At 36.5% G+C, this 16,734-nt stretch overlaps 1 protein-coding gene across 4 annotated transcripts in view; it reads left to right on the forward strand.

Moving 5' to 3' along the window:
- Positions 1-16,734, forward strand: part of GALNT13 (polypeptide N-acetylgalactosaminyltransferase 13) — a 407,064-nt gene that overhangs the window by 357,546 nt on the left and 32,784 nt on the right. For all 4 annotated transcript variants that reach the window (XM_054723085.1, XM_054723084.1, XM_054723082.1 and 1 more), the window contains 2 exons: positions 632-771; positions 13,808-13,906. In XM_054723085.1, the coding sequence (XP_054579060.1) occupies positions 632-771; positions 13,808-13,906 (239 nt within the window). The remainder of the gene's footprint in view (positions 1-631; positions 772-13,807; positions 13,907-16,734) is intronic.

Here is a 16,734-nt window from a genome sequence, read left to right on the forward strand (position 1 = left end):
TATATACTTATTTATTCACTACCTTATCCAAGGATTTCAAGTAGCTTATATTAACTCATAAAATAAAATAAGGAAAAAAAATCAATAAAGAAAAAAATCAGGTCTATGAGAAGCCTAGATAGAATAAACATTCAAGAAGAAGAAGAAGGGAAAATTAGAACATGTAAGTGCTTTACATTGTTGAGCATCATATTTATATAGTAAATTTCTCATGAAATCTGCAGGTGGTAAATAAATGACACTGTAGGGAAAATAATGAACATTCACAAAGGCATTGGAGCTATTGAAATTTTTATGAAAGAAAAAACACCTCAGTTAAGCTTTGAATATAAGATGCTAAATTAATAGCAATTTACACTTAGTTGATTAATTATTCAATCTAAGAAGTACAAGTACTTGGTGATAAATATTTGCATTTGAAAAGTCATAACCAATGGGAAAACTATTTTTATGTCAATTTAATGTACTAATTGGATGTTAGTAAGAAAATCAGTGCAATAGCAGCTGCATATGCAATTGAATTTGATGGAATTATAATTACAGAGAAAAGACTGATCAAAATTAAACAGAGTGAAACTGTGCTAAAACCAAAATAGCACAAACTGATTTGTGTTTTTCTGAAAAATTCCAGGTGTTGTCAAAGTGGATTATGGAGATGTGTCAGTCAGAAAATCACTGAGAGAAAATCTGAAGTGTAAGCCCTTTTCTTGGTACCTTGAAAACATCTATCCGGACTCACAGATCCCAAGACGTTATTACTCACTTGGTGAGGTATGAATTATTTATTTTGGTTGAGTTATAAATATATTTTGAAAATAGAGCAATATCTAAGGAGCTCAATTTTTCTTATGTTATGAACAAAATGCTTTAAGGGTATTTAAATAGATCTGTTTTAAATGACTTGTTATATATTACCAGAATCATAAAAATCTTTACCATTGGGCTTTATAAAAGTATGGGGATAGTTTAAGACTGACTAAATATTTTCTTGTTTCTTTATCAATGGCTCCAAAACTTTTTGGTCCTATGGACCTTACATTCCTTTTTTCTTAAATTTAATTTAATTTTTAAACTAAATTTATTGGGTTGACACTGGTTAATAAGAGTACATAGGTTTCAAGTGGATCTTACACCCTTAAAATTTATGGTAAACTGCAAAGATCTTTTGTTGATGTGGGTTATAACAATACTAGAGGCCCGGTACACGAAATTCGTGCACGGGGATGTGTGTCCCTCAGCCCAGCCTGTACCCTCTCCAATCTGGGACCCCTTGAGGGATGTCCGATTGTTTAGGCAATAGGATCGGGCCTAAACGGGCAGTTGGACATCCCTCTCACAATCCAGGACTGCTGGTTCCCAACTGCTCGCCTGCCTGCCTTCCTGATTGCTCCTAACCACTTCTGCCTGCCAGCCTGATCACCCCCTAACCACTCCCCTGCCAGCCTGATTGATGCCTAACTGCTCCCCTGCCAGACTGTTTGCCCCTAACTGTCCTCCCCTGCAGGCCTGGGTCCCCCTCAACTGCCCTTCCCTGCAGGCTCGGTCGCCCACAACTTCCCTCCTCTGCAGGCCTGGTCACCCATAACTGCCCTCCTCTGCAGGCTTGATCACCCCCAACTGCCCTCCCTTGCAGGCCTGGTCCCTCCCAACTGCCCTTCCCTGCTGGCCATCTTGTGGTGGTCATCTTGTGTCCACATGGGGGCAGCCATCTTGTGTCCACATAGGGACAGCCATCTTTGACCACATGGGGCAGCCATCTTGTGTGTTGGAGTGACACTCAATTTGCATATTACTCTTTTATTAGATAGGATAGAGGCCTGGTGCACAGGTGGGAGCCGGCTGGTTTGCCCTGAAGGATGTCCCGGATCAGGGTGGGGGTTCTCTTGGGGCATGGGGCAGCCTGGGTGAGGGGCCTGTGGTGGTTTGCAGGCCGGCCACGCCCCCTGGCGACCCAAGCAGAGGCCCTGGGATCTGGGATTTTTTTATCTTCTATAATTGAAACTTTGAAGCCTTGAGCGGAGGCCAGGGCCTGCCAGGGCAGGCAGGAAGCTTGGCTTCCTCCATTGCCAGGGAAACCCAAGCCTCCTGCTCACTCCGTGGCCGCAGCCATCTTGGTTGGGTTAATTTGCATACTCACTCCTGATATGCTGCTGGGCGTGGCTTGTGGGGGTAGTAGAGGTATGGCCAATTTGCATGTTTCTCTTTTATTAGTGTAGATTTACTGTATTGAAACTAAAACTGATAACCTTAAGACCTATTTATTAATTCACTAAAAAATTTGTTATATGTTAATATATGTATAAGTAACATTTTTGAAAATAATATATTTTCCAAATTAAAAATCAAATGGTAAGAAGATTAGCATTATATATAGTTTTATATGTTGCATTAATATCTGGCCTAATAGAAGTTATCCTTAATCTCTGTTTTGGTATCCAATCTACTGTAATATCACACACCATGTGGTCTCTAGAAGACTCCTTGCACATTCTGAGAAGTGACAGTGAAAACTGCGAGTAATACCTTAGTAGTATTATTAAAATTGTATCAACTTTTTTGTGGGTCCACTGAGAACAATTCTTTTCAAAATATATATTATCTTTGCAAATACACAATTGCCTTTATAATTATACAAACACATATTCATAATATATATTCAATTGTTCAAAGTAAGAATTATTCCTTTTTGAATTATATCTTCCTTATTGGTAATTTCCACCTAATGGACATTAGATTTGGGAATAAAAACTAATTTAATCTTTTGCACTCGGATGTCGAGTGTGACTCGACACGGTTAGCATCGGTAGCAGCTCGTATGTCGAGCCACACTCGACACGTAGTTTCACCGCAGGAGGAAGGGGGATTTTTGTCTATTTTTCCAGTATCTTTTCTTGTTTTCATTAGCATGAAAGGACAAGTAAAATGTAAATGCCATCTCAACTGATGCCACCACCTAAGCTTATCTTTTGCATAGGCAGCAATCCTGAGTAGGAGGGTCCAAGGCATGAGTCCTTGCATCATGCCCTTTTGAGCTTGCATCATCTTCCCTTGGTAAAGAACCTTCCTTATCTTTTCGTCTCCTAGGTTTGTTTAGGTTTCTATTAGCATATCACAGATGTTGTCATGACACAGGGTTTAGTTGGCTGATTGGTTTGCCCCCTAGCAGTCGCACGTTCTGAATGAATTTCCCCTCCTCAGGATGGATAAGTTTTCCAAAGACATAGAAAGCAGCGATGATGAATTTTACTTCGAAAAACGAAGAAAAAAGTGAAAAATGTAATAGTGACGGAAGTGAGTTCTCCGAGGATGCGAGTGGAGATGATGAACAAATCACTGGTCCTAGTGGAACTACAGAAAGGAAAAAGTCCCTTGCTTTGCCCAAAGATCTGGCTGAAAGTACTGACAGTGACAGTGACATTGAATTCATAAAGGCAAAACAAAGACACACAATTGTTTATTCGAGTAAGAGTGATGGAGATATAGGTGATATCATTGAGAAATCGGGTATAAGACCCAGTGAAAGTTACGTTTCTAGGGGAAAGCAGGAAAAAGAAAAGTGGACATCTACATCTGTGAATGACCAAGAGCCTAGCAGAATCCCTTTCTCCACTGGTCAGTTACATGTTGGACCTCAAGTTCCTTCTGGATGTGCCACACCAATAGACTTTTTTCAGTTGTTTTTTACTGAGACGTTGATAAAAAATATAACAGATGAGACAAATGAGTATGCTAGGCATAAAATTAGCCAGAAAGAACTATCCCAGTGATCCACTTGGAATAATTGGAAAGATGTGACGATAGAGGAAATGAAGGCTTTTCTTGGTGTAATACTAAATATGGGTGTATTGAATCACCCCAACTTGCAGTTATTGGTCCATGGATTTTGAGTCTCATATACCATTTTTTTCGATCTGTTTTCAAAAGAGAAAGGTTCTTGCAAATATTTTGGATGTTACACTTGAAAAACGACCAAAAGTCAAGTAAAGATTTGAGAACAAGAACCGAGAAGGTGAACTGCTTCTTGTCATACCTTGAAATGAAATTTAGGGAGAGATTCTGTCCTGGAAGAGAGATTGCTGTTGATGAGGCTGTTGTTGGTTTCAAGGGAAAGATACACTTCATCACATATAATCCTAAAAAGCCAACAAAATGGGGTATTCGTTTATATGTCCTCTCAGATTCAAAATGTGGTTACGTACATTCATTTGTCCCTTATTATGGAGGAATAACATCTGAAACGTTGGTGAGACCTGATCTCCCTTTTACTAGCAGAATAGTTTTAGAGCTTCATGAAAGATTGAAGAACTCAGTACTTGGTTCTCAAGGTTATCATTTCTTCACTGACAGGTATTACACTAGTGTCACTCTTGCAAAGGAATTGTTCAAGGAAAAAACACACTTGACAGGGACAATAATGCTCAATAGGAAAGATAATCCACCTGTTATCAAACATCCAAAGCTAATGAAAGGAGAGATAGTGGCTTTCAGGGATGAAAATGTAATGCTGCCGAAACCGGTTTGGCTCAGTGGATAGATCGTCGGCCTGCGGACTCAAGGGTCCCAGGTTTGATTCCGGTCAAGGGCATGTACCTTGGTTGCGGGCACATCCCCAGTAGGGGGTGTGCAAGAGGCAGCTGATCGATGTTTCTCTCTCATGGATGTTTCTAACTCTCTATCCCTCTCTCTTCCTCTCTGTAAAAAATCAATAAAATATATTTTTAAAAAGTATTTAAAAAAAAAAGTAATGCTTCTTGCGTGGAAAGACAAGAGGATAGTCACGATGCTCAGTACATGGGACACTTCAGAGACTGAGTCTGTGGAAAGGAGAGTGCGTGGTGGTGGAAAGGAAATAGTTCTCAAACCCAAGGTCATGACCAACTATACAAAGTTTATGGGGGGTGTTGATATAGCTGATCACTACACAGGCACATACTGTTTTATGAGGAAGACCCTAAAATGGTGGCGTAAATTGTTTTTCTGGGGGCTTGAGGTCAGTGTTGTAAATTCCTATATATTGTACAAAGAATGCCAAAAAAGAAAAAATGAAAAACCAATAACGCATGTGAAATTTATTAGGAAACTAGTACATGATCTTGTTGGAGAATTCAGAGATGGTACACTAACTTCCAGGGGTAGATTATTATCCACTAACTTAGAGCAACGTTTAGATGGAAAGCTCCATATAATCACACCTCACCCTAATAAAAAACACAAAGATTGTGTTGTTTGTTCTAACAGAAAAATCAAAGGAGGAAGAAGAGAGACGATTTATATTTGCGAAACATGTGAATGTAAACCAGGTCTTCATGTGGGTGAATGTTTCAAAAAATATCACACCATGAAAAATTATAGAGATTAAAATTACTCTTTGAATGTATCAATAATTTGAAATACAAAAAAATCCAAATAAATAAGTTTGTATGAAAAGAAACTCCAGTTTTTTATTCTACTGCCGTGCTTTGTAAAATCTGGGGTATTTAAAAAATTAAATCCCGGGTAGAATAAAGGAATCGAGAAAAAAGCAAGCGAGTGCAAAGGGTTAATATTGGTTGTAACTAAAGCATTTAAACAGTAATCATGTAATGCATTTGGGAAAGAATTATTAATTTTGTTCTTCATTTGAAATTGGCATTTTTACAGGTCATATTAGGATATCTGAAAATTTATAGAATTTGAGCTAATACTTTTTTGATTCATTGTCAAAAAAAATCTAACTTTATCCACACTGTCACTTTAATAGACACACATAATTTACTTATGATTAACTAGAAAATAATTAAAGCAAAAAAGAAGACTCAAACTGAATGGTCCTTAGCTGAATTGTTCTGCAAGGCTATTTTTCTGTGCTATATCCATGCACTGTTTGACAAATTGCTACTTCCTCATTAGCCGTGTAAATATCTCTCTATATAATTTTTCAGTTTACAGATACTTAACCTCAATCTGAATAACGTAGTGCAAAGATTTATATGTAATAACACTGAATGTACCACTTTAGTCATTTATTAGTCCTGTGCCTCAGGGTTTTATTCACTTATTTTGTTTGTTTTTATGGGAGGGGATTGTTGTTGCCATTGTTTCCAAATCCTGTATAATAAAAGCATACTATGCTAAGTGTCCGACCAATTGGTTGACCTTTTGGTTGACCGGTCAACCAGTTGCTATGATGCACACTGACCACCAGGGGTCAGATGCTCTGACCAGTAGGTTAGCTTGCTGCTGAGGTCTGGCCAATCAGGACTGGCCTAGAGAGCCAGACATGCTGTGGAGCCCTCCTGCAATCCCTCCCTGGCCGGCTGGCCCTGATCGGTCCCAATCGAGACTGGGTGAGATGGCCCTAATTGGCCCTGATCTCCAGTCAGGCCAAAGGCCCCACCTGTGCATGAATTCGTGCACTGGGCCTCTAGTATGTAATAAATTTCATGTTAGCACCAATGTCACAGCATTTATATTCAGTACATGACATATATGACAGTACTTTTTAAACTCGAACAGTGTTTGCATGCTAGTTATTATATTGTAGTTTACTGGAGATCCCCAATAAAATAGTTAATACTCTCATTTCTTTACTGAAAAGTTTGCTTGAACAATCATGAGCCTGCCTGTACCCTTAGAAAAAGTGAGTTTTTTTATTCTTGTGGTAGAGTATTTCTCCTATTGTCATCAGTGGACCCAGGTGACCAGTAAACATTGATTACTTTTCCTAAAAGGAGATATAACCAGAGCATATAACATGATCAGTGTGAGTAAAGAGGACTTTTTAGAAATTCTCTAAGGCCACCAGGTAACTCCTGAGAAAGACTCGGTGCTCTGAAATGAGACCTTGATGTTTACTTCCAAGTTAAACATCCAATTTTATGCTTTCCTGCACTACATCAAGGAAATCTAATTAATTGACTTCCTGAAAAAGTAAAAATAGAGTATATTGTGGGCAAATTTCTTTGTACAACCTACTGATTTTGAATTAGCTATCTTCTGTAATGGATCAGGTAGCCATATTTTAATTTCTAGAAATAGTCTGAAAAGCTTTGAAGGAGAGATATTGTGCCTTTCTGGATTTTTGAAACATATCCAGAAGAGGCAGTATGTCATGTTGAAAAAATCCCGGGCCTTGGAATCAAGCAGAAGAGGGTTTAAATTCGGACCCCACAGTTTACAATTTGAGTGGTACTAGGTATCCTCTCTGGTACCTGTCAGCAGCATGGAGATAATCATGCAGGGTTATAGTGATTGAAGATAAGGGAATTTAGCACTGTGCCTGGCAAGAAGTTGTAGCAGCACCAGTACAGTTATTGCAATTATTATCAATATCATTTATTGATTTCTTACTATGTCAAACATTATTCTAGATGCTTTATTTCAATTACATCATTTAAAAATCACAACTCATGACTTGGGTTTTGTTTTTATCTTCCATTTAATATGGAAACTGACATAGAAAAAGTATATGATTGACCTATGGGTCATAGAACTAGCTAGCTGTTGAAGTCAGGTTCAAATACATGAATTTAGTCTGACACTAAAGCTTGCATTCCTTATAACTAGAAGGAGAAAATAGATTACATTATTCTATTTTATGTGTTCAAAATGCTTTTATTAAATAAGGGCTTAAGCTGGAACCAGTATTATATAGTAAGGATGCAAAATCAAATAAGGAAATACCTTTATTCTTGAGCTGTTCTACTGGGTGGAGGCTGGCAAGAGAGAACCAAGAAACTCAGTAGAAATCAAAGGTGTCTTACATCAGGTATATAGGCATGCTATGAACTGCTGTTTCAAGAACCTGGCACAAAAAGTCTAAGATATAAGTTTTGAACTTTCTGGGATATTAATGTACTATAGTTTTCCACTTTAAAGCCAGCAATCCAGCAACTGTTTCCATGGAAACAAAGGACAAATTCACTGAGCACTACTTCTCAATTCAATTTTGTATAGTCAAGTATACACAATTTAAGATGGACATTTTGATAATGAGTTTGAGATGATGATCTGTTAATGGACAAGTAATTTACTTAAAGCTTTGTATTTCTTATTGTCTATCATTAACTATTACTAAAAGAATGTAAAAGCTATTTTCCTTATTTATGGAGGTACTATCTATCAAATAGTTAGAGCCTCAAAGTGATATCACATGTCTAAGCTACTTATCAAGACAACAAAATTATGTTATTATAGTATATTCATATCTACTCAATTTCAAGTGAAATTGTTAAGATTTAACAATTTACAGTTTTCTTAAGTTTCAGTATTTCTCAAAGCCTATATATAAAGACAGTATTTATTAAAATACATTTCATTTTCAAAATTGAGCTATCAGCTGTTAAAATGTGTATACATTTTTGGGGACACCCTGTATTTAATGTTGCAGTATATTGGTGAATATAACATTTCCCTGTAGATTTTTTTTTAACTTTCCTAGCTATACTAGAAGATAGAGGCAAATATGGTATTCAATTTTTCATTATAGATTGTCACCAAAATAATCATCAGTAGAATTACTGACGTCAGATGGTTATATCTTGATTTCTTATGTTTTTATTTTACTCAGGTAATTGAAATATTACTTCACCTAGCTCATGAATTTCATGCAATTTTGAATGAGAAGTTAAGAGTTGTGCAATTGCTTTGAACTAAAACCTTTAAGTAGTTTAATGAAGCATGTGCCTTTTAGACTCAGTAAGGAGATCATAATGGGATAAGGAAGTCAAGCTCTTTGCAGCATTACATTCTCTCTTTAGTAGTCCTTTAGCTTATGTAGATTCAGCATGCCAGATCCTGATCTTGCACATATGAAGGGTAATTTAAGTTTAACATTGAAAAATGGCATTCTAACACAGTAATCTCTCACCCAAATTTTTGGCCCATGACAGGCCAGCATTTGGGGGAGGGGGGAAGTATTGTGAGCTATATGGAACACAAGTGTACCAGAGGGAAGAAGAAAGAGAAGGGGATTTCTGGAGCCAAGTGACTTAATGCCTGGGGCTTAAAATTTGCAGTTGTGTCTTTGCTTTGAGGATGTTTAGATACCTGTCTCTGCATTTTATATTTGACCTCAGCATATCTTTTCCCTCTTATATCTTTTAACTATACCACTAGTTAAGGCATTGGCACATATTGGTACTGTATCCTTAAATATCGGTAAAGAGCAAATTTAAGTTACTAAAAATAGAGATCTATGAAGCTGCTTGGCTGCAGAGATTCAGGGTATAATCAGTTACTGCCAAATACAGAAGCGAAAGCACTTAGAGTTTTATCCTCTCTGTTGGTAATCAGGAGATCAATCTATTTATAGATTCACAGTCTTCTTGACCTTTTAATAGGATAACCAGTAAAAAAAAAAAAAAGCCTTATTGTAAATGAGTTACAGAAATGGGGGCATTCTCTCTGCTCATGATTATATTTCTGAAACTCTTTGGTACCAAAATAACTAATTTTCATGCCAGGGTAACTGAATATGCATATGTACAGACAGGATAAATATGTTATTCTTCATTAGAGGTTAACTTTAAAGAATGTTGGGCTGGTTGACTCATCTGTGAAAAAAAAATGAGTTTATTACCTGAAAAATATTTTTTAATATATTTTTATTAATTTCAGAGAGGAAGGAAGAGGGAGAGAGAGATAGAAACATCAATGATGAGAGAGAATCATTGATCGGCTGCCTCCTGCAAACCCCCCACTGGGGATGGAGCCTGCAACCCAGGCATGTGCCCTGACCGGGAATTGAACCATGACCTCATGGTTCATAGGTTGATGCTCAACCACTGAGCCACACCAGCCAGACCTGAAAAATACTTTTAATTCACATTGCTGATAATTAGGCTAGAACAAATTTTAATTTTATTACTCAAATATATATTGACACAAAACAACTGCAACAAACTATATATGCAAGTTAGACATACACTGAATTCTCCCAGAATTTGTGGTGTTTGTTTTTGCTATTCACCAAAATAAAATTGTTTCATTTCTTATGTTCTTTTTTGATGGAATGGGGTTAAGGTATCACATATTCAGAATCTTAAAATTTCACAGTCATTAATCAGGGCATTCTAAATCAAAGTCAGCTTGGATTTGTTAAGCATATAGGTTTTGCACACATCCCTCTGATTTATTCACAATTTGGTAAAGAGAAAATATACTTAAATGCCTCTTTTTAGAATTGGAGTTCTCATTGTTGCTTGCTATTAAGATCCAGCAGAGGGAGCAAAAGCTGGTGAGTAGAAACATTTTGAAAAAGGCTTGCTAACATAAAGAATGAATCCAAAGAATCTTCCAGATTTCAAAACTATGAGTGTGCTATACTTTAGGCTGATATAAGCCGTAGAACAAACTCTGTAAGGAGTTTCTAACAGATAGAGTTCTTCAGTGTTTGGTTGCCTAGATTTTTCTTAATGGCATGATCAAGCAATTGGTGTTGTCAGGTACCAGGGTCAAGATCAGGATCTTTCCAGAAATTTCACTTCTTTGCTTATACAACGTTCTTTGACTAAGGTCCCAGGATGTTCTTAGAAAGGTTTTGATTTTAAAAATCACACAAGATTACCCTAAATCTGATTATCCTTTGCATCTCAAAAGATGAGATGCATGGTTTGAACTTTCTGGCATGCCAATATCTTATCATTTGCATTAAGATTTTCTTTTTAAGGATTGCCAGTATGCACTAGTGACCATTTTTTATATTTTGAAGAAAATTGTAGAAAATCCCCATAGTGTTGGGCTTACTAATTTGGAAACAATCTGATATAAACCAACCTGCCTTCTACATGTGCATGGAATTTTTTTAAAAATCTGGATATCACAGGCCTAGTGGCATAAACTTTTCAGATATTATCTGTACCCCTAAGATATGTTCCTCCTATTTTTTTTAAAGATGGTATTGATACCCCTGTTCCCTGATACTCTGTGCCCCATCCTGTTTGTATCTGATGTCATCCTGGCCATGGCCAGAAATCATTTACGTGACCTCAGCCCAGCAGTGTGGCAATCAACATGAAAGAAAACCTTATTTTTAGTCTTCTGAACACGGTTCTTGATCTGAACCTCACCAGTTTTCATACGTCTTGTTCTATGTGCCTTCACCATTGTCTGGATTGCCTGTTGTTACCTTTATTTCTGGTCAACTGGAACTCAATCCTCCCTTGCTCCTCCCAGGCCTCCTTTCTGATGAATTCTGCCTGCCTCTCAGGATGTCAGGGCTGGGCAGTTCCCAAACTCATAACTTTCAATTCCTTATTTGGGCAAGTTTCTTAACTTCACTGTATCTTAATGCTTTCATTTGTCATGTGGAGGTAAAAGGTTGGTTATAAAATTTAAATTAGCTATTATACAGAAGTGCTTAGAATAGCACCTGACACATGCAATTACATAATTGCTAATTATTATTGCCGATGGATGATATTAGTGGTGGTGGTGGTAGTGGTCTCTCCTGTCTCATCTGGCAGCTGCCCTAAGCCACTGACTTCTGTCTATTCCTAGTCTCCTAGATCCCATGTCCAGCCCGCCTCACCAGACTTGAGTCAAGTTCCTATATTGTATCCTCTTAGCATCTGTGACATTCTAAGGGACAATATTACTTGTCCAGAAATGAACAAACCACTCTGTAGAAAAGTTAGAACATGTCAAAATTGTAACAGGCTTCTTTTCTTGCAGTCCCCAAAATGAGTCTGTTCTGGAATTCTGAAAACATAGTGGCAGCAGTGACATGGTGTATGAATGTCCTTGAATTCCCCCATGAAAATAGAAGGAGCATAGAGGAGAGCAAAATCAAAAATTGATGACAATGTTGACAACAAAATTAGGTGGCAAGGTATTCTCACAAATCCCAAAATATGAGCTGTCAATTTTATGACCATATCATATTACAATCTTTGCAGTAGGAAGCAAAGGGAAGTAGTGGGGTGTCTGATGGAAATGAGACCAGGATAATACCCACATTACTAATAAATACTCGTGAGAATTTGATTCAGGGCAATCAGATAATAGTTAAAACTGGAAAAGTGTTTTTATACAATCCATTTATGTCAGTGAAAAGCCTCCTTTCTAATGTCTTAAGGGTCTGAACACTGTGCTGTGAGTTCTTAAAACTCACTAGTTGAAGGTTCTTCTCAGGATAAATTTGAGGGACTAAAGCCAGTGTGTTTTTTTGTGTGAATAATTTTTAACACTGAGTGCTGGTGGAAAGTAAAGGAGGTTTTCATAACAAAGCCAATTCCTTTTCTACACAGCAGGGATGTTTAGGGTAAATGTTCCAGCTGTCCTTGACATGAACTGTTTACACAGGAGACATTTCTAATTTGACCAGTCTCGATCTCCTGTTCCTGTACTTTTTGAAGAGTTGGAAAAAAAAACAAAAAAATTGTCCCTTATTTTTTGAGACCTCCTAACTCTGTTTATCTTTTCTATTTTTATCTGGACCTTCTATTTACTTTGTCCCTATTGTCCCCACCTCCTCAATTTGGACATAATTTCCTTCTTGGAGCTTATGTCCTTTCCCTCTAATATCCACATTGTGTTCTGTGCTTTCTAATGGGTTGCTGCTCAGAATTCTTGATGAAAGCACCCATAATCCTGCTCAAAATCTCAACCCATTAGAACAGGGTTTGACCACTGTGCTCAGTTTTTTCTAACCCTTGCCAAGTGTGAATTCCATTCCCCACTGTTCTCAGTTGCCAATTGGGGCTTTAATGCAAATCACATCATTTTTTCTAATTCCAGGAACTATTACTTGACCATGGAGTTCTGTACCATACAGAAAAGCAAAATGTGTAAACCTAATCCATCTTCTTATTCATTTGCCAAAATGAATAAACATGTACCTAAGCCATAGATAACTAAGGAGACATATCCAAGTGATTTATGAGTGAACAGTAAAATATGCATATCGTAATAAGAGTCAGAGATAAGCAGAGTGGACAAGTATAACAAATACATACTTAGGGTTGAGACTAAGGAAAAAATTGAAAACATTCCAGATATTAGAAAGGTTTTTCTTCTCCTTTTTTGCATTCATTTGTACATGATTTAGTAATTTTAGCATTTTTAAACTTAATGAATATCTTTTGTATTTATATTTGGCTCAAATATGTATAACTTTATATTAATTATAGGGCTAATGCAGCGTTTGATTATAAACCAAGAATCTTATGTTTGCAGTTAACAATTTAATCTTGCTTTTGAGGGATTTTTAATGTGAAATCACCATTTAGCCTTGTAATAGATTTTCTTAGGGTCAACTGCTTTCTGTCAAGTTTGGCATTAGGAATGAAAAAAAGATGTATGAATATGTTTTAGTTACAGAAATAAAAATGTAATTAATCTCCATTAATATATAAAATGAAGCATCTAGTAATACTGGAAACAATCTATAAAAACATATACTTGAATATTTAACCAACTTGTTTATATTTATTTGCGTATGGTACTATAGACAGTTAAAGAATAGACTACCAGTATAGTGGGATTTGGACACTGTTCTAATTTTAAAAGAATTTGTAGAAGAATTCCTAATTTGTAATAAGTAGATGCTCCCTTCTTCTTTGATACTGTGCTGTAAACAAGTAGCTCCTCTTGAGTAGATGCTAATGACAATGCCAGTGTTGGCACGTTTATTTCAGTAGAGGTTCAGAAACTTACACGGATCTGAAAATGGAAACAGAAAATGGAAAATACATAATTTAAAGCAATGTGTTCTTCTTAGATTTCCTTACACATATGTATAGTTTTGTTATCAATATACACTTTGATATCAGAAAGATTTTCTGACTTATCTCTATCTGACTTATGCTTTTGTGTGTGTTTCCTTTAGATAAGAAATGTTGAGACTAATCAATGTTTAGACAACATGGGCCGCAAGGAAAATGAAAAAGTGGGCATATTCAACTGTCATGGTATGGGAGGAAATCAGGTAAGTTCTCCTTTTTTTTTTTTTTTTTTATTAGCTTCATATTGGGGGGGGGCAGGAGGGACATATTATTGTGAAAACTATCACACTAGACCATGGCTTACAACTCAATTACAATAAAGACTTAGTTTAACAAATCAATGGGCAGTCAAATTAAGAACTAATTACACTCTTTTATTATCCCAAGTTTCTTAAGAAAGTACTACAGAATTTAATTAAATGGGCAAAACTTTCAACTAGCCTGCAGTAATGAGAACAGCCCAATATTTCAGACTCATCTCATTTTACCATGTATGAGCAAATGAGGACACAACGTATAATGTCAAAACCTCAGGAATTCATAAATGAAATGAACAAAAGCTAAAATCCTATACCTACAGATATTCTAATGTCTCTACATCATGAATTTAGTGACAAGATAGAAATTAAAACCAATATTTTTTCACCTTTATGAATATTTATTCATGTCTATAAATATATGTACAAGAATGTTTACTGGAACCTTTTTTATTATAACACAAACAGTGAAAACACCTAAATATTTACCAAGAGGGGAATATTTAATTCAATCATGATGTATTCATAGTATAGAATACTACATAGCCAGCAAAATGACTGAGAGAAGTCTATATGTATTGTTATCAAAATTGAAAAGAGGGTAATAAAATCAGTACAATTTATTTTGAATGATCTCATTTACAAAAAAAAAATATGTGTGAACATTTTTCTCTATGTGGTATCTATAATATCTATATTTATATGGATCATTATCTACTCTATTAGATATGTATAGAAATCTATATGGAATATAGATTACCTCTGGTGAAAAGATTGAATTGGAATAGGAAATTTTACTTTTTACTCCACATATTTTGTATATATGTATTACTTTCATAATTAAACAAAAACGAAGAAAGATGAACTGTTGATAATAAAAGAACATCATTTTACAGTATTAGTATAGCCTGGGTAATTTATGATAAGTTACATAATCCTTTTTAAATGTATCTTTATTCTTGAAAATATTATAGATGTCCCCTTTATTTCTCTCAGTGACCCCCTCTACCCTAGACCGCCCTGAGGCTTTCACTGCACATTGTCTGTGTCTATGGGTTATGTATAGATGCATATAAGTTCTTGGGTTAATCTCTTTAATATTTTATCTATAAAGTGTATAAAAGATTTTCCCCATTTTTTTTCTCTAAAGATTAGTAAAATCTATAAAACAACTAACACTAGCCTGGCATATACTAGACATTCAGTACTTATTGCCATTATTATATTTACTTACTAGCAGCCCGTTTGCACGAAGATTCGTGCAATAGACCTTCATTCACCTGGCTGCCTGCACCAGTTTTCTGCCGACACCGGGGACCCAGGCCTTGGCTGTGGCCACCGCCTTCTGCCTTCTTTCAGGGTCGGGGCTTGGCCCCAGGCGGCGGCCTTGGGCTCGGCTGCACCCCAGCCTCCCTGCTATGGATCTCAGGAGCCGACACCTGGTGGTTGCCTGCAATCCGTCCCAGACTCCCCGCTGGGGCCCAAGGCCGGAAAGCCTCCGCCCGAGGCTTTCCTGGCCTTGGGCTCTGCTGCACCCAGCATCCCTGCTAAGGATCATAGGAGCCGACCCCCAGTGGTTTCCTGTGATCCATGCAGGCTCCCCGCTGGTGCCCAGCCTTGGGCTCGGCCGCACCTCAGCGTCCCTGCGACGGTTTCCTGGTGGGTGTGGCTGGTGGGCGTGGCTTGTGGGTGTAGGGAAGGTATGGTCAATTTGCATATTACTCTATTATTAGGTAGGATTATTTTATTTATGTTCTTAGTTATTTCTCTCTGTACTTCTATAAGAAAAAATAAAATGTTCATTTAGTGACTAATGCCAGAGGCAAGATAAATGCACAACACTTCCTCTGATATTGTTAAGCTAATAAAATAAACTGCCTCTCCTGTAGTTCTAACAGATATATATTATGAAAAAATTAACCCATTATATGAAATCCTATTATGATTTATACTTTGGTAGAACTAAATATTTCTAAGATCATTAATAATAGGAACATGTTTAAATTTTAGACTTACTTGAAAAAAGAACAGATTTTAGGATTTTGTTCTCAGAGCTACCTTCCCTGTTTTTTTATTGCTATCCTTTTTTGTTACCATGGAAGCAGCATCTATTTTTATGGTTATTTCATTTTGAATTCTTAAAAGTAGCCTCAATCCATAAAAATATTCAAATTTCTCTCTCCTGCTTTTATACAAAAGTCATTAACAAATGTTAACCCTGATCTTTTAGTATTTCCACTCAGTTACATTTCTAAAAGAAGGTTCTTCATGTCTGTTGACAATTATACCTTAACCATTTTCTCTTTGCACAGGAGTTCTGGTATTTCTTTTCTTTTCTTTTTTAAGCTCTGGAGATATTACTAAGAAACTAACCTTCAGTAGGTAGTTGGTTAGATATATTTTTCTTAAACACTCATATATCCAGCACATTCTCCTCTCTTTATCCCCAGCACCTGGCACAAGGATTGGGATATAGTAGGTACCTAAAAAAACTAGTTAAATAAATAGATGAAAGAATGCATGGAAGTTTTTATAGCAAGAATACTGGAAAAACAAGATAGCAGGTGGAGTGTTATTAAATTCAACACTTGATCATCTTGAAGTGCTTTTTTAAAAATCTTAATAATAAAAGTCTTCTACCTCAAATAACAATGACAAAATTAGCCACTCCATTCCTATCTGTTCTTGAAATGCACTTTTACTAGCAAGTAATATTATGATGATCATTAAACATTTCCAAAAGGATGAAAATTAAAAGGAATATGATTAAAACT

Source organism: Eptesicus fuscus, chromosome 11 (assembly GCF_027574615.1).
Source record: "Eptesicus fuscus isolate TK198812 chromosome 11, DD_ASM_mEF_20220401, whole genome shotgun sequence".
NCBI lineage: Eukaryota > Metazoa > Chordata > Mammalia > Chiroptera > Vespertilionidae > Eptesicus > Eptesicus fuscus.